Source organism: Choloepus didactylus, chromosome 3, assembly GCF_015220235.1.
Source record: "Choloepus didactylus isolate mChoDid1 chromosome 3, mChoDid1.pri, whole genome shotgun sequence".
Taxonomy (NCBI): Eukaryota; Metazoa; Chordata; class Mammalia; order Pilosa; family Megalonychidae; genus Choloepus; species Choloepus didactylus.
In genome coordinates, this window is record NC_051309.1 from 76,047,114 (window position 1) to 76,073,152 (window position 26,039).

Here is a 26,039-nt window from a genome sequence, read left to right on the forward strand (position 1 = left end):
ATTTCTCTTTGTTTTTGGTGTTTAATAGTTTGATTATAATGTGGTGTGGTGTGAGTCTGTTTGGGTTATCCTGTTTGGAGTTAGTTGAACATCTTGGATGTGTATATACATGTTTTTTTGCTAAATTTGGGAAGTTTTCAGCCATTGTTTCTGTGGCTATTTTCTCTGCCCCTTTTTCTCTTTCTTCTCCTTCAGGGCCTCTCAAAATACATGTATTGGTACCCTTGATATTATCCCACAGGTTCCTCAGGCTCTGTTCACTTTTCTTCACTTTTTCTTCTTCTCCTCAGAAAGGATCATTTCAGTTGTCTTATCTTCAAGTTCACTGATTGGTTCTTCTGCCAGCTCCAATCTGCTGTTGGACCCCCCTAGGGAATTTTTAGTTTCTGTTACTGTGGTCTTCACTTCTGTTTGGTTCATTTGCATAATTTCTATGTCTCTATTGATATTCTGTTTGTGTTCATCTGTCATTTTCCTGATTTCGTTTAGTTCTTCATACATGTTTTCCTTCAGTGCTTCAAGCACAGCTAAGATTTTTTTTTTTTTTTTTAAGTCTCTCCATCTGGAATATCCCAGGTCTGATCTTCCTCATTGATGGCGTCTAATGTTTTAAACTCCTTTGCTGGGTTATCAATTCCTGTTTCTCTGTATGTTTTGTAATCTTTTGTTGAAATCTGAACATTTTGATATTTTAGTGTGTTGTTGTTGGAATTTAGACTCTGGGGCATCTGTTCCTTAAGCTTGTATCCAGCTAGTATTATGCCAGAGCTTTCCTTAATGCCAGGAGGAAACTAAAAAAAAGAAGAAGGAAAAAAAAAGGAAACACCTTTCCCGGTTTTTGAAGATTGACCTGTGCCAGTGTTCTCCTTCATAGTTTATCCATATGATGAGTTCAGAGCATGGCTCCTGGCCAAAGAGTAGGAACACTCTGATCTTTTTCGTATGTGCCTCTTATCTTTGGCACGTGCATGTGGGTGGCCCAATTACATGGATAGGAATGTCCCTTCTTCTCTAGGAAACAGTTTCCTTACTGTTCCTCAGGCACCTCACTGTATGGCCTATGCCAGCAATTTGTTACCCCCAGGCAGCCCAACTTGACTGCTCTCCCACAGAATTCTGTAGGAGAGCTAGGTGAGCCCCTTTCTACTTGCAGCAAGTCCCTCAGGCCTCCACTAGACAGATTGGGCCAGACATTCATGCTCCTGGTATGTGCATGAGAGGTTGACCTCCAGAGCCAGGACCAGGGATCTGTACTGAGAGCACAGGCTGGCTTGATGCCAAGCTGGTGAGAGTTGGGCAGGGGCTAGTCAGGGCACCACAAGATCCTACCACTTTTAAGATCCTTCTTTCTTGTTTCAGTGTTCACACTATTACTGTAATCCTTTAACTGTTTTCTGGAGCTTTGAGAAGTATGTTTCTACCAATTCTTCCTGATCATTCAAAGCTTCTATAGGGGAATAGAGCCTTGAAGCATCTCATGCTGCTGATCTGATTTGTGCTGAAGATAAAGTTTTGACACTGATTCAGATTATTCCTAGTATGAATTTCTTTTTCTTCTTTTTCTTCTTTTCTCTTCATCTTGGCTCAGCAGAAAAATGCTTTTTTTAGAAAGCACCTTTGTCCACCATAACCAGACCCAGTGAAGTATTCTGAGTTGCTGCATTTTTTTTTCTTTTTGCTGAGGCTTCATGTATTTTGCCACTTGCTCTTTTTCCACTCAACTCACCCTCCTTAACACTTAAGTAGTAAATGTAGAAAAGAACATATTACCCTCACATCAGGATGACAGGTGCCAGAATGAGCAACGACCACAGTCTCCTCAAGAGAATATAAGAGATACCATTAAAGAACTTTCTATTCCCACCATGCAATAGACATAAGTAAGCTAGGTGCAGCCTGCTTTTGCTGAAAGCTCCTAAGCTTTGTTTTCCCAAAGTCACTGCCTATTCTCTGTGTAATGAATATCGGCTACATTGAGACCTTTGTCCTCCTTTTTTGAGAAACTCTGATGATTTCAAGTCCCACCTTGGTGTATGAATCAGGACTGCAACCTGTCAGTTACCTGAACTCATATTTTTAGACTGGAAATTAAAAATGATAAGTGGTTATAGGACCTAAACCATGGCAATTCTAGTTTATCGTTTCCTAAGGCTTGAGTTCAGAGGAGATTTATACACATGACTACGGCCAGAGGGAAAGAGAAGAAAACTAACATTGAATATCTGTGTGGGACACTTCTTAGTGTTTTGTTGTTGTTTAATTCTTACAGCAACCCTATAAGGGAGGTATTATTACTTCTATTTGACAATCTTTCTTACCCTGAGTTTGTCTTCTTTCCATGATATTATGCTGATGTAAATGATCTCTTGGATTCCTTTTATATTTCTTCTTCTGGGCGCATTAGACTCATCACAGTGGTGTGTGAGCCATTATCCTTTCCTCTCCTCCTGGAGAGAAAAATGATGACTGAGCAGTTGGTGTCAGGCATAGTTAAAAATCCTCACCCTTGGGACTTCTTAGAACTAGATAACTAGATGTGATTTAGGCCAGGATGGTATCAACTTGGAACTGCAAGTATCTGGATCTGGCTTGCACTTTTCCATGAGAAGGAAATCCTGGGCTCATCTTATTTCTGACCAGATTCCCAGGGTAACCCTAGGGTCGTTTGAGGCCTCGGAGCTATCACACATTCGGAGCCTAGATGTCGCTTTGGCTGAATTGCATAATAAACCTCTTCAGGTGGGTAGAAAATGAGTGTAGGAGAAACTGCACACCAAGAAAAAGTGCTGTGCCCTGACTTTGCTCTCACTCAGACTTAAGCCATTTAAGTGTAGAAAGTCTTCAGGACCCCTTGAGTGAAAGAGAGAATGTAAGCCCAGGTGTGTTTATGCACTTCTTCCCTGGAGGCTGCTTTCTGAGATGTGGGTGACCTGTCGTGACCAATTGTTCAGTCTTAACAACTAACCTGAAGTGCAGTCAATAAGACCATGTGGAGTTACTGCATGAGGAAGCCAGTTTTACTGGCCTTTCCTCTAGGTCATGTTTTGTGAGCCATAAATCTAGAGCTGTAAGGAAAGAACTACAGTTTTAAGTGGAGGCCCAGGGAATGTGTCTTTTAATCTTATAAAGTTTTAAATCTGTGCCGTTTATCTATATCCTTATCCATATCTACATTTGGCTTCAGATGTAGGGGTATCCAAATGGTTTGCTTTTCTGCACATATCCCTACTTTTCGTGTATGAGGGTTTTTTTGTGACTAAAGTTATATTTTGGAATCTTTGATAATTCTGACACAGCCTATAAGGAAAATTTCTCTTACCATAATTTTTAAAATAGGGTAAATAGGGTTTCATGAAGCGTGCTAAAACTACTTAATAAAAATCAATTTTAAACCCTGTTAAATTTTTTGATGTCCATGTTTGTATTAAAATTTGACTTAATTAAATCTCCCACGGTTGGTAGTCAATAATGCTGCTAGTCAATAGTGTTTCAACTTAATTTCAGGTACTTAGAAATATTTAAATTAGATTTAATTAATACCTATCATAAGATAGACATACATTATATTTTAGTCAAAGTATTATGTGCATATGGTCATAAAATTGAAGAGTACAGAAGGACTCTAATGAAAAACCAAACTCCTTTGCTTTTATCTTCACCATACCAAAGCATGTCCCTCTTAACAACCACTTTTACCTCTTAAATTGTTTCCACTATTTTTTTTTTCAGTTTATTTTGTGCTTATGTTCGTATCTCTATACAATCTTGCTTTTCTGATTTATCGGTCTTTAGATATTATTGATTAATTTATTGCTATGATAGAAAAGGTTTTACCTCATTTGTACACACACTTCTCCTTCTCCCAAATATTTTTGTGTCATTATTCTTAGTTTCATTATTAATTACACTTGTAATTTTAAGTAGTAAACCTATACTTTTATTTATTTTCCCAGCAAATATTGACAGGATCTTTTGAGTTTTTTCCTTATGAAAAAGGATATTAGCACCACTACCTTTCATTGCACTTCTCTCTGCTTCCACTCCCAGACTTTTGTCTTCGGTACTTTTACTTTTTATTGTCAATATTGGTTAGATTTACATTCTCATCTTTATCTATAAATAATGTGCTTCCTCTATCAGTTGATTCTAAGGTTAGAAAACCATAAATTGCATCTATATTATTATGACTGTATGAATATAATTCACTTTAAAGGTTTGAAATGAACTGTAATTACATTTCCTTTCTTTTCCTTTTTTTTTTAACCTGGAGCTTTAAATCGTCTTTCAGAGATTTTTTTTAATTACCCTTTACTGCATTCTGAAGCTTCCCCAATATCTCAAGGATACTAATATACCTGTAAAATCTCTTGAAATCTCTTTCCTGCAGGTCCTGTCCCTCCCCCTGCTCACTCCCCATTTCTCCTGCTCCATCAGAGACTGTTTTCTAGAACTGTTGCACAGCTGTTATTCCCACTTAACTTTCCTTGCTTTCCTGAGTTAGAGACCATACATCTCTTTCTCAATTTATTCTCTCATTTTGCTAAATCACATTCTCAAGTAACTTGGTATGAAAAGTATATGAAATTTTTAACAGTTTTCAAGGTGTTTTATTTTTTTGTCCTGAAAGTTTCTTTCTTTCTTTTTTTTTTCACACTTGATTAGTGATTTGGATGAGTATAGAATTCTAGATTGAAAATAATTTTCTTTCGGAGCTTTAAAACCGTGGTTCTATTATCTTTTACTATTCCTTGTTGCTTATGAGAATTCCAAAGTCTTAATTCTTATTTCTTCTCCTCTCAAGATAGACACATTTAGGATGGTCTCTTCCTTCTGAATGTTGTGAAGTTTCAGTTATTGATCTACACACAGGGCTGATTTTCTGTTTATCTTTTGTGGTTTGTTGTGTTTATTTTTTCCTTGGGGCCCTTTCAATCTGAAGAAACATATCATTTAGCTCTGGGGTAGTTTCTTTGCTAATGTTCTCTCCCCATTTTCCTTGTTCTGTCTGAGTGAGTCTCCTAGTAATCAGATAATGGCCTTCCTGGATTTGTAGAGGGACACTTCCCAGATCTGGGTTCCTCCCTGGTGTGGCCAATAAAAGTCACTCTGAACCAGGCTGAGGAGGTAAAGAGGGTTTATTTATGCCAGCAGGAGGACAGGGGAAGATTTTCTAAACCAGCCTCCCCAAAGTGATCTTTAATTGGCTTTTATACCCATCAGAGACAAAGAAAGATAATCCTCTTAGTTAACAGGTAACAGAGGTCTGGAGAATTTCAGTAGTTTATCCTACTTCCTTCAGGATTTACATCCTGTGACACCTGGGAAAGGTGCCTCCCAGTCTATGGAGATAGATGAAAGGCTTATTTATATCTGGGAAGTTTAGGGCAATAGATTAAAGCTTATTCAGGTCTGGGTGCAGACTTTACATTTACATACTACTGCAGACTTTGCATTTGCATATTGCTCCTTTGTGAGAGCTTTCATTATAGCCTGCTTCCAGCATTGAAGGTTGTGTTTTAAGTCAACTTCACAATTTCCAACTTGCTTGCAGATGTAAGATTATGTTTAAAAAGTCACTGTTGCAGATTGATCCACTACACCGTTTGTCTTTTTCCTCATGTTTTCTGACTCTTTGTCGTTCTCCCCTCCCCTGCTTTTTGTAGGATTTTGTTGATCTTATTTTCTAACCCTCATATTTTTCCTGATTTTGAATTATTTTCGTAGTATTCTGTCCTTGGTTTATGGATATAATTTCTTCCTAAATTTCTCTGCAAAGTTATGAGAATTTTTATTTTATATTTTCTAAATTGTATTTATTTTTCTGTGTTTTTTTTTTTTTTTTTTTTTTTAAAGTCCTGGGCTTCCTCTTAAATGTACAGTGATCCTCAGTTTTCCATTTATTTTTAAGAAAGAAGATATACTTTAGAGTGAGCAGGAAGCATAGGGTTACCTTGAAGGGTCCCCTAAATTCTAAAGTTCAGAGCGCTTTCCCTTGAGGTACAAATGTGCTAATTGCCCTTGTCTTTTTGGAATACCTCTTGAGCAAAGAGCCCTTCTAATTTTTGGCCTATGGTGTAACTGCCTTGGTTGCTTAGTGTTCTACCCACCGGGCGGTATTAAACTTTTCTGCATACTTTTCATGAACTCATAGCTTTCAACCTGCATCTTACTCTTGCCTCCATTGTACTTGGCATCTTCCATTCTGGAGCTCACTTACATGGATGAGCTGCTTCTTTTTTAGTTGACGTCGTACCCCTCTCACATATATTTTACAGTGCAGTCTTTAAATCCATAAATGGTATCAGGTTGTGCTACTCTGTCTGCGCTTCTTCTTCCAGAAACTTATCAAAGTCTCTTGTCTTTTCTCCTACCAGTTCTTTTAATTAATGTGGATTTATACTTTTTAAAAAATATTTTTTCTCTATCATTTAAAAAGTGTCTAGGAAGGGATTGGATGTAAACATACTTATGACTCAGTAGAGTCATATACTAAGTCTTCTTAAAATGTTTTAAATTTAGAGCTTCATCAATTTAAATAGTACCTCTACTAGTCTGAATTAGAGAGGTTTTACTTTGTCTTGGATCTGATGTCTGCATACAGATACAGGAGGGTATGACAAACAAATAAAATCAGACCCTGGTACATGCCCGTGAAGTGATGTTGCTGTAGGAACCTATTCTTTAACTTGGTTTGGGGCATTTAGTAAAAATCACTTTGGGTCAGTGCCTATTTGGAATGAAGGCAGAGAGCATGTTCATTTACTTCTGTTATAACCCACCATGATAGGTCTTTCCCACTTACCCTTTCATTGGCTAGCATGGGCTTGCTGAAGATTCTGTTCTTTTTGCTTTCCAATTTTGTGAGAAAAGAAGGTCACAGTTTATTTTATATACATCTACCAACATTTTTTGGAGAGAAAACTTCTTGTTCATAGCTTTACATTATGCATGTGTGCACACGGATGTGTGTTCGTGTATGTATGTGTGCTTATGTATGTGTGTTCCTCTGTGCATATGTGTGGGAGTTTTATAATTAGAGAGAGAGAGAGAAAGAGAACACTATTGTGAAATCACAAATACTACAAACCCAAGGACCACAGCTTCCTTGAAGTTTTCTGTGGAGATTTTCCTATTTAGTTTTCTAGTCTGTATTTGTTTCTGAATGTTTCCTCAGCTGGGTAGAGATTTTTAAATGTCTTTTTTTTTTTTTTATGTGTGTGTGAGAAAAGAAAATATGCTTTTTTATAAAAAATTAAAATACCTCTTTCAGAATATAAAAAAAATAAATATACAATGCAATATTATTAGATTGGGGGTCGCCATGCTCTAGAGCATTTTGCTTTTGCTGGGTGACATTTAAAAGGAATTGGAGGAAACGAACCTGTGCATTTGACATTGAAGTGTCTGAGACCTAACACTGAATCTTGCAAAAGTCCACAGAGTAGTCAGAAAATTTGAAAACAGTAGAGAACAGGGTCAAGGAAATTGAGGTGAGAAAGATTATCAAGGGATTGTGGACCGCAGAGGATCACAAAAGGTAGAGAATGGTCTTTACTAGAAACGAATGGTATTAGTGAGGACTTACTGACAAAAGAATTCACCCGGTGTTTGTTATGCCCACGGTAACAAGTTTGCTGTGATTTAACCTCTGCACACTTCGTTGCTCTCCATATAAGGATGTCTTCTCCATTATCTTTGCCCCATACATTAGAAGTGATTTCAGCTTTTAGCTAGAACTGAACTTTACATACTATGATAGTTATCTGGATCTTTTGATGTCTTCTTCTTTCCTCCAAATTTGCTTCATGTTCCAAGCCAACCACTTTCTTTATTATTCTTCAGTTGCCCCAGGCTTTTCTCTATCCAGGTTCCCTTTTCTTTTAACTGAGATCCTGCACCTTCCTTCATTTCCTTTCCCATTCTCACTTGATTTTTCCTTTTATTACCTCCTACATCCTCCTCCGTGATCACTGCTGGTTGACAGGCTTCTGACGAGTTTGGCGGAGTTTGGCGGAGTCCTTCGATAATGTTAGTTCTGGGCCAGTCACAAACTTTCTCCTTATTTACCCTAAGGCTTTCCAGGTCTGAAGGCTCTTGGAGAGTGCACACAGCGTCTCCCTCCATAGGAAGTGGACCTTGAACAGTAGTGTTTGTAGTAGTAATTCCAAGTGGAGGTAAAATGATACTCAGTTGCTATTATTCATTCATTCATAAGTACTTATTAAGCGTTCTGGTGCTAGGCTGTGAGGCTGTAATATGAACAAGACAATCCAAGGGCTTTGGATCTGGGCTTATAGTGTTTACTTTGTATTAAATCATGAACAAACAACCAAAATCTGCTAAACAAAACAAAACAATTAAAAATGAAACAAGCAAAAATACCCAAACTGATTTTCTTTGTTATGAAATTCCATCAAAAGGCTTTTGACCAATGATATTTTTGTCTTTCCTTGATCTAATATTTAAATTTTAAATATCTCTGTATTTTATTTGGAAGGGCGGGTTGTCTAAAATGACATGTTTTTTTTGGGTACGGACAACGCTGCTTATTCTGTTGCCATGGGAGACTAGGCAACTGGTCTGACAAAATCCAAACTCATCTTTTAGCCATTCATTTTCATAAAGAAAAGAGGGAAAAATATTCAATTTTCTTCTTTTTTTAATGAAAATGAAAAGTAAAAAAACACAAACTTTATCTTTGGGAGCAGCTAGGTTGGAAACCAAGAACATGTGCCTTAAACATCCTTAGCAGTGTTATATTGCACATAATTGGCATGAAAATAGGATATGCTCTTTGTGGTTGTATATTAAATTTTGTCTCCATTATAAAATGATGAGTTGGTGTGTTTGTTTATGTAAATAATTATAGAGTGAGATCAGTTTTTCTCCCAGAGGCAGTAGGACTGAAATTAAGAGATCCAGGTTTAAGTCATGTGTGACCATGAACTTAACCTCTTTGTACTTCATTTTGTTTATCCTTAAAGTGGTAAAATAACACCAACCTCACAGTATTGATAGGATTAAATGAGATAAGTTAAAGTAACTAGCACTCAAAAAGATTTGCTGAACTTTAATCTTGGATATAGGTATTTTCTAGCAGGTTTGTTATCTCAACAAAGAAAAAACAAAAGCATGGCAGTGGTTCGGTGGGGTGCAGAAAACACTAACATGCGTTGTTCTGAAGCTGCATTTATTATTAGTTCTGGGGTCCCAAACTGTGCAATTTTGACCCACACCTCTGAATTTTCTCATATAAGTGTCCAGATTGAGCTATATGTCTATTTGATTATGTTTTTGTATTAAAAATGTTTATTGTTTCATTATTACTAAGAATTAAAAGACTGGTTTTTTACATAGGCTATGCGATCTTTGTTTTAACTTGTCCCTAGATCCTCTATTAGCTCATTTATAGAATTATGAGATGAGGGGGAGGGGAATTTGTGTGTTTTTGTATTAACATACATATTCACATTTTTCATGTAATATATACATGTTTAAATATCATGCTGTGCCTGTGCTGTACATTTTCCTCACCCCCTTACATTGTATCTAATAGACGTAATTGCAGGGGATTTTATAAATTGCTACATGATTTTCAAACTTAGTACAGAATGTAATTAATTTTTACAGAAGACAGTATGTACCTGCCAACTGGGTACTTTGAAAATGAAATTGTTTTTGATTGTGTGAAACTGCTTGAAAATGTGATTCTCCAAAGCTTTCTTTTTCTTATGGCCAGGAAATAGTGATATGGAAAGTAATTATGATTATGCACTCGAGGCTGGTTCTTTTTTTTTTTTTTAAATCAAGCTTAAAAAAACAAAAGTTTCTTTGGGGCCAAGAGCCCAAAGAAGACATTTGTATGCCCTGGATTTTAGATGGAAAGGCGTACAGGTGGTAGCATTGAGTGAATGAATTGTCATCTGCAAAAAAAGAGGCATACTTTAGGGTAGTCTGGTATTTCACCTTTTTTTGGTACAAGGTGAAATTTTCCTCTGCTACTCCCATTCATTCAGGATTGAAGTATAATGAGTTTACATTATAGACTAAAACTCTAAACAGAAAGCTCTGATTTATTCTGACAATGTGTCTTACACATGTCGGGTACAAAATTTCCACAATAGAATGTTGTTAGGATACTTGTGTGTAATAGCTTCCCTGGTTTGCTAAAATGCCACTCACAAATTTCTGATTGTGAGATAAAATCTGTTTTGTAATCTCTTTTGGCTCTTGTCCTTGTCTTCTTTATTTGGGTGATATATTTCTGGAATAGCCTGATTAAACAGCGAGTTTTCAAAACAGAGTTTTTTTTGTTTTTTTTTTTTATTATTGGTTTGTAGGTGAGGATTCAAAGAAAAAGCCAAGTATGGTCCTTTTTGTGTGTTTGTGTTAATGACTTGCTTGAGATTTGATAGTTTAGAGCTGAACCAGGTTGTCAGAATTACCCCTCTGCCGATTCTAACCTATATATGTTTCTCCCGACTCAGATTCCAACTGGGACACACCCTCCTATCAAGCTAACTGGTTTATTTAGTGCAGTGGTTCTCGGACTTTATCACGTGTCAGAATCACTTGGAGGGTTTGTTAAAACCGAAATTGCTGGGCCCCACCCCCGGAATTTTGATATAGTTGGGGGGGAGGAGGGTGGGTGGTCTAAGAATTTGCATTTCTAACAAGTGCCCGGTGATGCTGATGCTGCTGGTCTGGGGACCACTGATTTAGAGCACTGGGAAGCATTTGTCTTTGGTTTAAGGCATTGGCAGGGGTGGCATGGGTTTGTTAGAGAGGGAAGTGGGAAAAGATTAAAGAATGCTGATCTTTTTGCTTAGTTATCTTCCCAACTAAGCAAAGTGTTGACATCTGAATTCCCCCAGTGTATTACAAAGTTAAACATTAGTGAAGCTGTTAATATTAATTACCTATATTATTGAGAATCAGATCAAGATAGGAGGAACAGTAGGTTTCATTGTTTCATAATATCAGTCTTCTCTCCCCTGTCTGGTCTCCTGTATCTTTCTTGGACCAGTGCCTTTCTCTCTCTGCTGCCCATGTAGTTTGACTATAGATAGCCAAACTATAACTGTCTTTCAGAGATGAAAAGAAAACATGAAGCAGTATATCAAATTTCTTGGAAAAGCTTTGACATCAATCAATGTTATTATCTTATAATAAAAAATCCTATTCATTTGGTTTCAACCTATTCAGATGTTGCAGCAGTTAGGATATTACTGGGACTGAAATGTACCTTTGCAGTATTTATAAAGAATTTCCAAAGCAAATCAATCAGTTTAGGATGTTGCCCAGGAAATTTAAATTACTTAATGAAAAAACTGCTTTCACATTATTTCAGTACCACCACTTACATACAATTGATTTGATAATTACAAATCAGTCTTATCTATTCGTTTACAAAAGCTCTTTTTAAATTGTAATTAAGATTAGGGGTGCTAAGGCTTCATTGCATTAGGAATATATAATTTAGACTTCTTCACTAATTTAGGCAGAACCTTCACCTAGTTAGTCCAAATAACTGGCTTTGCTTTTTAATATAAAGTATAAAACTATACCTAATCAACATTTTCTGTTATTTTCAAACACAGAATTATTCTGGGTCATTCAAGTATGTACTCAGTATCTTTTGTACTGAGTGGATATTAGAAACCTGGTGTGTGATTTAAAGAAGAAAACATGATCTTCAAAGGGGTTCTTTTAATTTTGCTCGTGGAGCAGGTTTTTAAAAAATATTCTTTCCTTTGAAAAATGCCCTGTGCTCAAATTTTCCTAGAATAAAATACCCTCACCAGGTGAAGGATTTAAGATTTCTATACCACATTTATTCAGTGAAACGCAGCAGAGCAGAAAAACTGTTTTGCCAGCTCAAGAGAATTATGATTTTTCTGATCTGGTAGTTAAAAGCAATTAAATTATTTAAAGACCTGCTATATAGACATTAGGTTATTAGAAGTAGATATTAGTCTTTTGTGAAATTATGTTTTAAAGTTTTGATTTGAAGAAACTAAAGTCTGTAATCTAAAGAATTTTTGGCAGCAAATGTGAAGCGGTGCTCAAACTTAGGGACTTGTTTTCAACCCTTGTCCTCTTGCTGTGAAGACCAGCTTGAGTCAGATCATTGAGGATTATTGGTGAGCACATTACTTTACACCCTGCTAGGGTTGAATCAAACACGCTGGATTTGAAAATCTACTCTTTTGCTTAGTAAACCTAGAAATTTCAGGTCCAAATGCAGAATGCAAGTTCAGTATTCTATTGATTAACAGTTTCCTTTAAAATTTTCTGATTTCTAGCTCTCTCTCCTCTCTATTCTTGTTTAACAATGTTTGAAATCATTGGGAGGATTGCCAATGAATTTAACCTACAGCAGTTATATTGACAGAGAGATTGTTCCCATGTAGGATTCCTGAAGAAATCCATCCTTTGACTCAAATGAGAGATTCGATGTATTAAAGGAAGAGACGGGATAAGCTTATTTTGTTCTGGCAAATGAAAATGCAGAGAAGTAAGGGAAACTGTGATGGTACTGCTTTGAAGCAAACAATGGGGATCCTGGATCAGATTCCCACTAGGGAGAAATATTCCTGATCAAAGTGTTAGCCAGAGAAGGGAATGCTGGTGGCTTTAAGAGTTGATCAGAGTGAATGGTGCTCTAGAAGGGCTGCAGAGGGCTGGGTGAGGAGGTTAGGGTCTGCATCCAAGGGTGAGCTCTGCTGAAGATGAAGGGTGAGGTGGTCTCTGCAGGACACAAGGGAAGAAGAAAGCACACCAGCTAGATTAGGATGTGTATGGGGTAGAGTGGTGACAAATAAATAAACCAAACCAGAAGTAAATTAATTTATATGCTTATTGTTTTAGAAGTTTCTTTCAAAGTTTAACTTATCTTGGAATAGAACCAGGCAATAAGACTTAAAGTATTTGGGATTTTGCCTACTTTCCATGTATTCTTGTTTATACTCCAACCTGGACTCGGGAAAACTCTTCAGGAGAATCCTAACATGGTTAAAAGCATCACCATCATTCCCATTACCATCTACTAGTGTTTATTAAAATACAGCTAGGGTCTTTGTGATTCTGAGAAGTTTTTAATTGTAGTTCACTTTCATTTTTCTAGGTAGCCCAGCCATGACCCATAGGAATCTGACTTCCTCCAGTCTGAATGACATTTCTGATAAACCAGAGAAGGACCAGGTAAGCAAAGAATTCTTTCTTCTTTGGAATCTAAGACAATGTATATCTAAAAGATGCTGGGAAAGATTAGAGATGATGGGGCCCTAACATAAAATGGACCATTATGTATGGATGGGGGTTCAGACTTTCTTTGAAAGAAGTGGAAGCAGTGTGTGAAGGGATTTGGAATGTAGAAGACAAGAATTTGAGTCTTGACTCCATTCCTTATAAGTGTATTCATTTGGGGAATTTAACTCTTGGAGCTACATCTTTAAAATAGTAATAATAATCCCTATCTTGTGAGGATTAAATGAGATAATGTGTAAAAGAAGTGCTTTGGCAAACTATACAGAGGCAAGAAATGCTAAAAATTGTTGACTTTCAGGGGGGTACTTTAAATAAAGGTAATGATAATTAAGGTAGTTTTGTTAGCTGCATATTTACTGAAACAGAGAAAATAGGCCTTTTTGAAATAAGAGAAAATAAATCAGGTTTTAAATCTCTTTACTAGCTTTCTTTTGAATAGAATGTGGTAGAAATTGAGCCATGTTTCCACTAAGGCTGAGGAAAATATACAGCATTAATATTAATAAAAAGATGCTTTGTAAATAAAAGTTCTCAAAGCTTCAAAGAAATGAAAGGAGCATATTTTAAAAGTGTCAGGATTCCCTCAGAGTTGTAGCAGAAGTAGCATGTGTTTGGAAGCACAAAGAAAATGAAGCAAGAAGACGTCTTGGTACTTGTTTCAAACCAACTATATGATGTTGGGCACCCATTTCGTCCTCTGTTAAGTGGGATCAATAACGTAACTCACCTCAGAAAGTCAAGTATCTGATTCTTGCTCTTAATAGCTTACATTTTTGTCCTTTGATGTAATAGAACAATGTGATTCAAGTAGGGTTCATGTTGGTGTGCTAAATCATATATTATTTGCGTGGCTTTAGTTTCTGTCTTTTTATTTTTAATAAAAGGGTTTTGAGGTCAAGGTGCTTTTGAAGATTCCTATTTTTTACACTTTGCTATTTTAAAAAACCCATATTTATGTTGGTGTTCTTCTTTAACTAGTAGTGACAAAGGTTTATAGGCCTTGGTGATTTCTAAAAATAAGAGGAAAGATGAAATTACTTTCTTCCTTCTGAAACGTCTCTCTTTCTTTCTTTCTTTCTTCTACTTCTCACCAGCACAAACCTAGTCGGGGCCTGCATCATCTCAGACCTGGATTGCTAGAAGAGCCTTTAGACTTAATCTCTTGTCTCTATTGCATCCCAGTTCAATACACTTTTCATAATGTTGCCTTTATTTTTCTCTCCTGGCACAAAATCTTATAATGGCTTCCTATCAAGTTAAGTTTAGAATTCCCTATTTGACTTGTAAGACCCTCTTATCTTTATTTATGTGTCTCAGAATACGGTCTCTCTGCTTTGGTCAGGCCTAATTTCTTTACTTTCATTCCCCTTTATAGTAAAAAAATTTTTTTTAATTAGAGAAGTTGTAGGCTTACAGAAAAATCATGTAAAAAATATGGCATTACCATATTCCCCCCACCACATTGTTAATACTTTGCATTAGTCTGGTACCTTTGTTACAATTGATGAAAGAATATTATAATTGTAGTATTATATATAGTGCATAGTTTACATTAGGGTGTAATTTTTTTCCAATTTACTACCCTATTTTTTTTGAAAATTTTAAACACCATTTTATACTGCACATAAAGCAAGCATTCGGCAAGGGAAAAACATCTGATGTACTACCCTATTTTTAACACCTTGCATTAGAAAGAATATTTTTTAATTTTTTAATGATAATATATCATTTAAAATAGGGTTCACTGTGTTGTACAGTCCTATGTATTATCTTTTAATTTTTAATCTAGTAATGTATATATGACCCTAAATTTCCCTTTTAACTACATTCACATGTATAATTTAATGCTCTTAATTATCACAATGTTGTGCTATCATCACCACCATCCATTTACAAAACTTTACAGTCAACCCAAATTGAAATTCTGTACAAATTAAGTAAATTTATACAAATATATAACCTATATTCTAGATTCTACCTCTACGAGTTTGCTCATTCTAATTATTTCACATCAGTGAGATCATACAATATTTGTCTTTTTTTGTCTGGCTTATTTCACTCAACACAATGTCTTTAAGGTCCATGTTGTCACATGAACCAGAACTTCATTTCTTTTTAATGCTGAATAATATTCCATTGTAGGTATATACTACATTTTATTTCTCCATTCATCAATTGATGTATACTTTGGTTGCTTCCATGTTTTGGCAATTGTGAATAATGTCACTATGAACATCAGCGTGAAAATATGTGTTCAAGTCCCTGCTTTCAATTCTTTTGGGTATATACCTAGCGGAGGGATTGTCAAGCCATATCATAATTCTATACTTAGTTTTCTGAAGAAGTGACAAGCTGTCTTCCACAGTGGCTGCACCATTCTACATTCCCACCAGCAATGAATGAGTATTCTTATTTCTCTACATCCTCTCTAACACTTGTGATTTTCTGTTTTTTTAAAAGTAGCCATTCTAGTGAGTGTGAAATGTTATCTCACTGGGTTTTGATTTGCATTTCCCTAATAGCTAGTGATGCTAAGCATCTTTTCATATGCTTTTTAGTTATTTGTGAATCCTCTTTGGAGAAATGCCTATTTAAGTCTTTTGCCCATTTTTCTATAGGGTTGTCTGTCTTTTTATTGGTGAGCTGTAAGATTTCCTTATATATTCTGGATAGTAAACCCTTATTGGATGTGTGGTTTCCAAATATTTTCTCTCATGGGTTAGGTTGTCTTTTTACTTTTGTGGTAAAGTCCTTTGATGCACAAAAGGTTTTGATTTTGATGATGTCCCATTTATCTATCTGGATCTTAGAGGGGAAGTTTTCAGTCTTTCACCATTGAGCGTGATTTTAACTGGGGGTTTTTCATAGATGGCCTTTATCATGTTGAGGAAGTTCCTTCTATCCCTGTATTTCAAAGTATTTTTATCAAGAAAGGATGCTGGGTTTTGTCAGATGCCTTTTCTGCATCAATTGGGATGATCCTGTGATTTTTTTTCCCTTTATTTGATTAATGTGGTTTATTACATTAATTGATTTTGTTATGTTGAACCACCCTTGCATACCAGGGATAAAACCTTCTTGATCATGGTGTATTATTCCTTTAGTGTGCTGTTGAATTCAATTTGCCAGTATTTTGTTGAGGATTTTTACATCTATATTCATAAGATAAATTGTTCTGTCAGTTTCTTTTTTTGTAGTTTCTGTCTGGCTTTGGTATTAGGGTGATATTGGCCTCATAGAATGAGTTGGGTAATGTTTCCTCCTGTTCAGTTTTCTCAAAGGGTTTGAGCAGGATTGGTATTAATTCTTCTTGAGATGTTTGGTGGAATTCATCTGTGAAGCCTTCTGGTCCTGAGCGTTTTTGTTTAGAGGTTTTTGATGACTGATTCAATCTCTTTACTTGTAATTGGTCTATTGAAATCTCTTTCTTTTAGATTCTGTATAAATTGTTAGTGTTTTCTAGGAATTCGTTCATTTCATCTAGGTGGTCTAATTTATTGACACACAGTAGTTGTTCACAGTAGCCTCTTATGATCCTTCTTAATTCTGTGGGGTCTGAAGTAGTACCCCCCATTCATTTTTTTATGCATATTTTAAATTGTGAACTTTAACATAATACATAACAGTGATAACTTTCAAAGTACGATTTAACAAGTAGAGCACAAATTTCTAACAATGTTATGGGCTATAGTTCCACAATTTCAGTTATTTCTATTATTGTGCAACATAACATATATACAGAAAGGTGTTAACCTTTAAAGTACAGTGCAACAAGCAGTTATATAGGTAATTTCAAAAAATGTTATGGGCTACAGTTCCACAGTTTCAGTTCTTTCCTTATTCTGAAATATAGGATATATACAGAAAGGTGAAAACCTTCAAAGCACATTTCAATGAATAGCTATAGAACAAAATTTAAATGATGTTATTGCTTACAGTTCCATCATTTCAGTTATTTCCTTCTAGCTATTCTAATACCCTAGCACACACACACGCACATATATATATATATATTCCTTTGTTAAATCCTGTCTTGTCTGTTGCTGCCCCTTCATCTCCTTTAATCTCTTTCTTCATTTTCAGGGATGTCTAGGCAGTGACCACCCTAACTTGTTCATATTGAAAGGCAGTATTGGCATTATGGAGAAGGGGCTGCATCTGATTGTTTTTCTTAAAGATGCTGTTACCTCTGGGTTTTAGGACTTGTCTAGCATAAGAACACTCTGGTGGATTTAAGTTTCTGAGAGGTAAAACTTAGTGAGTGAATCATTTATTGAAGCTCAGATAGGGACCTAGGTATTTTGGGACTACTGTTGGTAAGGGCATGGCATACTGTGGCCATTTGGGACATCTGCTAGAGCTTGCATAACAGAAACCTCCAGGATAGCCTCTCGACTCTGTGTGAGATGTCTTAGCCACTGTAACCTTATTTTGTTACCCTTTTCCCCGCTTTGGTCAAGTACCATTTTCAATCCCTAGCTGCCAGGGCCAGTCTCATTCCTGGGATTCATGTCCCACATTGCCAGGGAAACTTAACACCCCTGGGAGTCATGTCCCATGTAGTGGGGAGAGTAGTTAATTTGCGAAGTTTGCTTAGAGATAGAGGCCACATTTGAGCAACAAAAGAGGTTCTCTGGAGGTGCCCTTTAGGTATAATTATAGGAAGGCTTAGCCTCCAATTTACAGCCCTAAATTTCACAAGAGCAAGCCTCAAGATTGAGGGCCTGATTTATTAAGTAATGGGTTCTGAATTTCACGTAACGTATATTGTGTCCCAAGATAAATGGTCAGCTTCTCACATTATCTTCACTTAGTTATATAGTCATCATCACTCTCAATTTTAAACAATTACCATTACATAAAACATCCCAAAGCTCTTATCAGCCACTAATTGTTCATCTCTAATATTAGTGTAGTGCTGGTAAGATATTCCTATTAAATATAATCTATAATATGTAATGGGTAGTTTTTCCATAGACCACTCTGTTGTTAACTCTTTGTTCCAGTGTCATACCTTATAAGTATATCATGCTAACACTTATTTATGTTTGTGGTGCTACTCTGTGGGTTGCATGCCTTTAAACAGTCACTTGCGAACGTTAGCCTTCAACACGGCACTGATACTTACAATCCCATTAATGAACCATAATCACACCTGTCCATCCCCATACCATTAAGTTCACCCTCATTATCATATCTGTACCTATTAGATTATCATTCCCCCTTCACTAGCTTCTGTCTATCTGTAGGTCCCCTATATTCTATATCACTTATTTTACATTTTTCACAGAGTTCACATTAGTGGTAACATACAATATCTCTCCTTTTGTGTCTGGCTTATTTCACTCAGCATTATGTCTTCAAGGTTCATCCATGTTGTCATATGTTTCAAGACCTCATTCCTTCTTACTGCTGCGTAGTATTCCATCATTATGTATATACCACATTTTGCTTATCCACTCATCTGTTGAAGGACACTTGGATTGTTTCCAACTCTTGCCAATTGTGAACAATACCACTATGAACATCGGTGTGCAAACGTCTGGTCATGTGACTGCTTTCAAATCTTCTGGGTATTTACCAAGAAGTGAAATTGCTGGATTGATATCTGGTTTTCTGAGGAACCACCAAACTGTCTTCTATGGTGGTTGTCCCATTATACAATCCCACCGGCAATGAAGAAGAGTTTCAGTTTTTCTACATACTCTCCAGCATTTGTAGTTTGCTGTTTGTTTAATGGCAGCCATTCTTATTGGTGTGGTCTTGATTTGCATCTCCCTAATAGCTAGTGAAGATGAACATTTTTTCATGTGTTTTTTAGCCATTTGTATTTCCTCTTTGGAGAAATGTCTTTTCTTATCTCTTTTTCCCATTTTATAATTGCGCTGTTTGTACTACTGCCATTGAGTTGTACATGTATATCTGTATATATATCTTTATTTATGGAAGATATTAGTCTCTTATCAGATACATGGTTTCCAAATATTTTCTTCTATGCGTTAGCTGCCTCTTCACCTTTTTCACAAATTCCTTTGAAGTACAGAAGCTTTTGATTTTGAGGAGTTCCCATTTTTTTTTTTCTTTTGTTGCTTGTGCTTTGGGTGTGAGGCCTAAGAAGAAACCTCCTAATACTAGGTCTTGAAGATATTTCCCTGCATTATCTTCTATGAGTTTTATGGTACTGGCTCTTATGTTGTGGTCTTTGGTCCACTTGGAGTAAATTTTTGTATAGGGTGTGAGGTACGTTTCCTTTTTCATTCTTTTGGATATGGATATCTAGTTCTCCCAGCCCCATTTGTTAAAGAGACTGTTCTGTCCCAGTTCATTGGATTTGGGGGCCTTATCAAAAATCAGTCAACTATATATCTCGGGTTCCGTTTCTGACCTTTCAATTCGTTTCCATTGATTGATATGTCTCTCTTTGTACCAATACCCTGCTGTTTTGACTACTGTGCTTTATAGTAGGCTTCAAAGTCAGGAAGTGTAAGTCCTTCCACTTCATCTTTCTTTCTTAGATGTTTTTGGCAATTCAAGGCCCCTTTTGCTTCCAATAAATTTGGAAGTCTGCAAAGTAGGTTGTTGGAATTTTGATTGGAATTGCATTGAATCTGTAGATCAGTTTGGGTAGGATTGACATCTTAATGACATTTAGCTTTCCTATCCATGAACACCAAATATCTTTCCATTTCTTTAGGTTCCCTTTTATTTCTTTTAGTAAAGTTATGTAATTTTCTGTGTAGAAGTCTTTTACATCCTTTACTCTTCTTTTCACCTTCTGGAACACCAGTGATTCTTGTATTTGTGCACTTCATGTTGTCCATCATTTTCCTGAGATACAAATTTTTCAATTTTTTTCACCATTCGTTCTTCTGTGCTTCCACATTTCATTGTCCTGTCTTTGAGTTTGCTAATTCGCTCATCTGTTTCTTCAAATCTACTGTTAACATGTCTCAAGTATATATTTAATTTTATTTCCATAAGATCTGCTATTTTTTTATTTACTCTTTCAAATTCTTCTTTATGCTCTTCTAGGGTCTTCTTTATGTCCTTTATGACCTTAGCCATCATACTGAATTTGTTTTGGAGATTTGGGTGTACTTCTTTGATTAATTGCTCCAAGTTCTGTGTCTCCTGTGGCTTTTTAATTTGGTTGTTTGGGTTGTCCATATCTTCTGGTTTCTTCATATGCTTTGTAATCTTCTTTTTTTTTTTTTTGGCCTCATGGCATTTGCTTATCTTGATAGGTTTATTTTAGGATATGCAGGATTATTTGAACGTTCATCTATGAGTTGGCAGAGCTACAGTTTGGTAGAGTGTACTTTTCCTGTCCCACCAGCAGATGGCTCTCTTGAGCTACCTCTTACCGTCAAGCCAGCTCTCCCCCAACATAGTCTATGTGCTAAGTGGGGTCCAAACTGGGTGGAAGTCCAATCAGCGCACCAATTTTCCATTTGCCCTGAGCACTGCCCGCCCTGTGGAAGGGAAGTTGGTCCTGCACTGTTTGGCAGGGAGTCCGCTCCAGGGCATAGTGGTTACAGCAGTTCCTGGGGGCTGCGGAGCTGTGTGTCTCACCTTCCAGCTCCAATGCCCTGCAGTTCCTATCCGCCATGCGCCCATGAGTCCCTGGGGCTGGGGAGAGCCTCCTGGCATTTCTGTGCAGCACCCTTGCCTCTCAGCTATGCACACCATGGGCTTCTGTGGAGGAGGAGTGGTTGTAATCTCAAGACCGCTGAATCCAAAGTTCCCTCACAGGAGCTCTCAGCCATGGGACTGTGAAGGGTTATTTCCTCAGCGAACTGCTGAGATGGGTGCCCAGGGCTTAGAAAGCTTACCCCTCTGTGCTCAGTGGCTGACTCTCGCCACCAGTCCCTGGCTTGGTAGTTCTCTGCTGCGGGGCTGTGAAGTGAACTGCTGACTGAGAAGGGTGCAAGGGGTGTGGAAAGCTGCTCACTTATGCACTTGTCAGCCAGCTCCAACCCCTGTCCCCAGCAGGGTTCCGGGCCAAACACTCACCCATCCTAAAGGCAGTCTCTCTGCCTCTCTAGCTATGTCCACTCTGTGTGGTGTAGAAGTCCCTACCCAGCTGGTGGAACCCTGGAAGTGCTATTCTGGAATGCTTTCTGTCCTTTATCTAGTGTTTTTCATGGAGGAGAATTTTGCTCTGTCTCTCCTAATCTGCCATCTTCCCAGAAGTCCTCCTCTCATTTTTTATTTTGTTTGCATATTCTCTCGTCAGTCTAGCAAAGGGTTTGTCAATTTTATTGATCTTTTCAAAGAACCAACTTTTGCTTTTTTTAATACTCTTGTTTTTTATTCTCTATTTCATTTATTTCTCCTCTGATCATTGTTATTTTTTTCATTCTGCTTGGTTTGGGTTTATTTTGCTGTTCTTTTTCTAGTTCCTACAGGTGTGCAATTAAGTCTTTGATTTGAACCCCTTCTTTTTTAAGGTAAGCAGTTAAAGCTATCAGTTTCCTTCTCAGCACCGCCTTTGCTAGATCCCATAAGATTTTTTTTTCTTTGTTAAGAGCAGTGTGGGTCTACAGAACAATCACAGGATTTCCATGTATCACCACACCACCAACACCCTGCATTGGTGTGGAACATTTGTTACAATTGATGATAGCACATTTTTATAATTGTACTGTTAATTAAAGTCAGTGGTTTAACTTGGGTTCACGGTGTAGTGTAGATTCATGGATTTTTTCAAAAACATTTTATTCTCTTACCATATATACACTCTTAACATTTCCCCTTTTAATCATATTCACATATATGTTTCAGAGCTGTTAACTGTGTTCACAATGTTATGCTACCATCACTGCCATCCATTACCAAAATATTTACATCATTCCAAATAAGAAAATGTACATTTTAAGCCTCAACTTCCTGTTCCTTATTCCCACCCCATCCCCGGGCGGCCTATATTCTACATCCTGACTATATGAGTGTGCTTATTCTAATTGTTTCAAATCAGTGATATCTTACAATATTTGTCCTTTGGGGTCTGGCCTGTTTCACTCAACATGATATCTTCAAGGTTCATCTGTGTTGTTGCATGTATCAGGACTTCATTCCTTTTTACAGCTGCATGATATTCCATTGTGTGTATATACCACATTTTATTTATCCATTCGTCAGTTGATGGACACTTGCATTGCTTCCATCTTTTTATATTGTGAATAAGGCTGCTGTGATCATTGGTGTGCAAATATATGTTTGAGCTCCTGCTTTCAATTCTTTTGGGTATATACCTATTAGTGGGATTACTATAATTTGCTTTCTAAGGAACTGTCAAACTGTCTTCCACAGCTGCTGCATCAGTTTGCATTGCCACCAGCAATAATGAATGTTCCTATTTCTCTGCATCCTCTTCAACACTTGTTAATTTCCATTTTTTAATAGCAGCCATTCTCATGGGTGTGAAATGGTATCTTAATGTGATTTTGATTTGCATTTCCCTGGTGGCTAATGATGTTGATCCTCTTCTCATGTGCTTTTTGGCCATTTGTATATCTTCTTTGCAGAGATGTCTGTTCAAGTCTTTTGCCCATTTTTAAATTGGGTTGCTTGTCTTTTTGTTGTTAAGTTGAAAATATTTCTTTATCTATTCTAGATATTAATCCTTTATTGGATATGTGGTTTCCAAATATTTTCTCCGATTGTGTAGGTTAATAAATATATTCAGCAAACTGGTGGCGTACAAAATCATGAGCAAAAATTCAGTAGTATTTCTATACCCAAGCAATGAACAAAAGGAATAATAAATCAAGAAAAATATTCCATTCACAATAGCAGCTAAAAGAATCAAATATCTAGGAATAAATCTAACTAATGATTTAAGGGACTTGTACATTAGAAAACTACAAGTAATTGCTTAAAGAAATTAAAGAAGACCTAAACAAATTGAAGGATATTCTGTGTTCGTGGATTGGAAGACTAAATATAATTAAGATGTCAATATTACCCAAAGCAATTTATAGATTCAATGTAATACCAACCAAAATTCCAAGATTCTTTTTGGCAGAAGTGGAAAAGCCAGTCATTAAATTCATATGGAAGGTTAAGGATCCCTGAATAATTAAAGCTATCTTGAAAAGAAGAATGAATTTAGAGGCCTCACATTTCCCAATCTTAAAACTTATTACAAAGGCACAGTTATCAAAGCCTCATGGGTCTGGCACAAGGACAGACATATAGACAAATGGATTAGAATTGAGAGCTCAGAAATCAACCCTCATATTTATGGCCAAGTGATTTTTGACATGGAGGCAAAGACTACTCAATTGGGAAAGAATAGTCTCTTCAACAAATGGTGCTGAGAAAACTGGATCTCCATTTGCAAAAAAAAAAGAAAAAAAAAAAAGAAAAAAGATGGGGAATCCCTACTTTACACCACATACAAAAATCAAATCAAAATGGATCAAAAACCTAAATATAAGAGCTAGAAGTATCAAACTTTTAGAGAGAAACATGGGGAACCTCTCTTCAGGACCTAATGTTAAGCAATAGTTTCTTAGACTTTACACACAAAAGCAATTAAAATAGCTAAATGACACCTCATCAAAATCAAAAACTTTTGTTCTTCAAAAGACTTTATCTCATAAGATTTGATATGTGTTCTCTTTTCAATAGTTTCAAGGTATTTATTGACTTCCCTTGTAGTTTCTTCTCCCAATGATTGTTTAAGGCTGTGTTATTTAGCTTCTGTTTATTTGTGGATTTTTCCTGTTCTTTGCCTATTAATTGATTTCAAGCTCCATTCCCCTAAGGTTAGAAAAGATGCTTTGTATAATTTCAGTTTTTCTAAATTTATTGAGACTTGTTTTGTGACCCAACATGTGGTCTATCCTGGGGTATGAGAAGAGTGTATATCCTTCTGTGTTGGGATACAGTATTCTGTATTTGTCTGTTAGGGTCTAGTTCATTCATCATAGTATTGAAGTTCTCTCTTTTCTTATTAAGTTTCTGTCTAGAAGTTCTATCTATCGATGAGAGTGGTGTATTGAAGTCTCCAACTATTATTGTAGAAGTTTCTGTTTCTCCTTTTAGTTTTGCCAGAGATTAGATTGAGTGTGTGTACTCTTTGCCAACGGCTCTGCTGTGGTCTCTCGCTCTCATAATAAACTCAGGGCTATTGTTTTTTAACCTTTTTTTTTTTTTTTTCTGTTTGGGTAGGGAGAAAAAAAAGGTTGCCAGGTTCAAATTTGTTTTGAAAAAGCTTTTATAATTAATTAGCCAATGTCCTGGAAATGATCCTGGCTGTGAAGTCAAACTTGTCCTGTGTGCGTTTCCAAGTTGGCCAAAAACAGCTTCCATTTGACCCGGACCAAAGTTTTTGATTGACTGATTATCTTGCTTGGATATAATCTGAACAGTTGTGATGGCACTTCGCAACTTCCTGGAGCTATGTAACTTCCCAGTAGCACAAGAAATTTAGTGTTGGGAGTTCTGAAGTGGAACAGGATTTCTCTTCCTGACAGCTAGATAGTGACAAAATTTGATGGCATATTTTTTATGAGATTCTGTTTTGGGAAAACAGAAGAAATAAATCTGTGGACTGCACTTTTTCTTTCTTGGCTCTGCCAAGCCTACGTACTTATGATTTCAGTAGTGGATGCCTTATTGAGAAATAGCTCAAAATAGTTAACGGCAGAAGAAGAGCATAGCCAAAATTTAGGCAATTCAATGCTTCCAACAATATTCTGACTTGGATGTTATATTTATTAAGCAGAAAAACACCTGGGGAGAAGTAGATTGAAAAAAATACATATGGAGCACATCTCCTTTTAAGTCTACATAAATAACCTCTTCTATTTTGTTGCTATGGAGGATTTAAAAAAAAAATTTCCAGCTATCTTCCCCAGTTGCCTTAGACTGATTTCTTTTCCTATCTCCCCTTATTTCTTTCATGTTGTTTTAAAAATTTACAAGTGTGATGGTTGCTCATCAAATGTGGTGGGTTTATTTTTGCCGTTTTCATGTGAGTATTGAATCATCTGTAAGGATGAGAAAATCAGTTTTTCTCATGATTTTACCTCTCAGCTTTAACTCTCTTTTAGAAGTCTTGGGTTTAGTGATGCAATGGCATTAAAAGTGTTTGACATTTTTTTTTTCAGATTTATCAATAACTCAATAACATCTCATAATTACCACACTTACATGTCCAGCCTTAAATGAAATTATTGTAATGGATGTAGTAGATGTAGATACGCCTTGCAAATTCTCAGGGAAGCACTTAAGGCTGACATAACCTTGTAATCCCCTTATCTGATTATCATTTCTATCATACTCATTATTTAGCTAGCTTATCTGAGAATCTTATCTCATAGGTCCCCTGGTGGAATCTGGCCGAAGATTAATTTCTAAAGGTGTTATAATCATTTTTATCACCATTGATTGCCTGTTATATTTAAATATGCTTGGCTGCTTTGATCACTGTTTTTAAAGCCTGAAATTTTACAGAAATAGAAGACCCATATTTAAATATTTTGTCAAAGAGAAAGAGGATGAAACCATTAAGCCATGTACAAGTTTGAATGATTTTCTTAAAATGGAATCTAGAAAGAAACCTTTTGTCATAGAATAACCCCCAAAGTTTTTTCTTACACACGTGTGATATAGGAGCATGTCAACTTAGTTTTGCTGAAATGACTTTTTTTTTTTTTCCTAGTATTGAAGATATATTTCCACCCCAGGGCCCACATAAAACTTCCCTTAGTATTAATAACTATTTCATATTCACAGTGATTGAAAAGTATGGTGGCAGC

General features: G+C 36.4%; 1 protein-coding gene across 5 annotated transcripts in view; it reads left to right on the top strand.

Moving 5' to 3' along the window:
* The window catches only part of SLC4A4 (solute carrier family 4 member 4), a 442,709-nt gene that overhangs the window by 254,159 nt on the left and 162,511 nt on the right, over window positions 1–26,039 (top strand). For all 5 annotated transcript variants that reach the window (XM_037829942.1, XM_037829943.1, XM_037829941.1 and 2 more), the window contains one exon: window positions 13,127–13,203. In XM_037829942.1, the coding sequence (XP_037685870.1) occupies window positions 13,127–13,203 (77 nt within the window). The remainder of the gene's footprint in view (window positions 1–13,126; window positions 13,204–26,039) is intronic.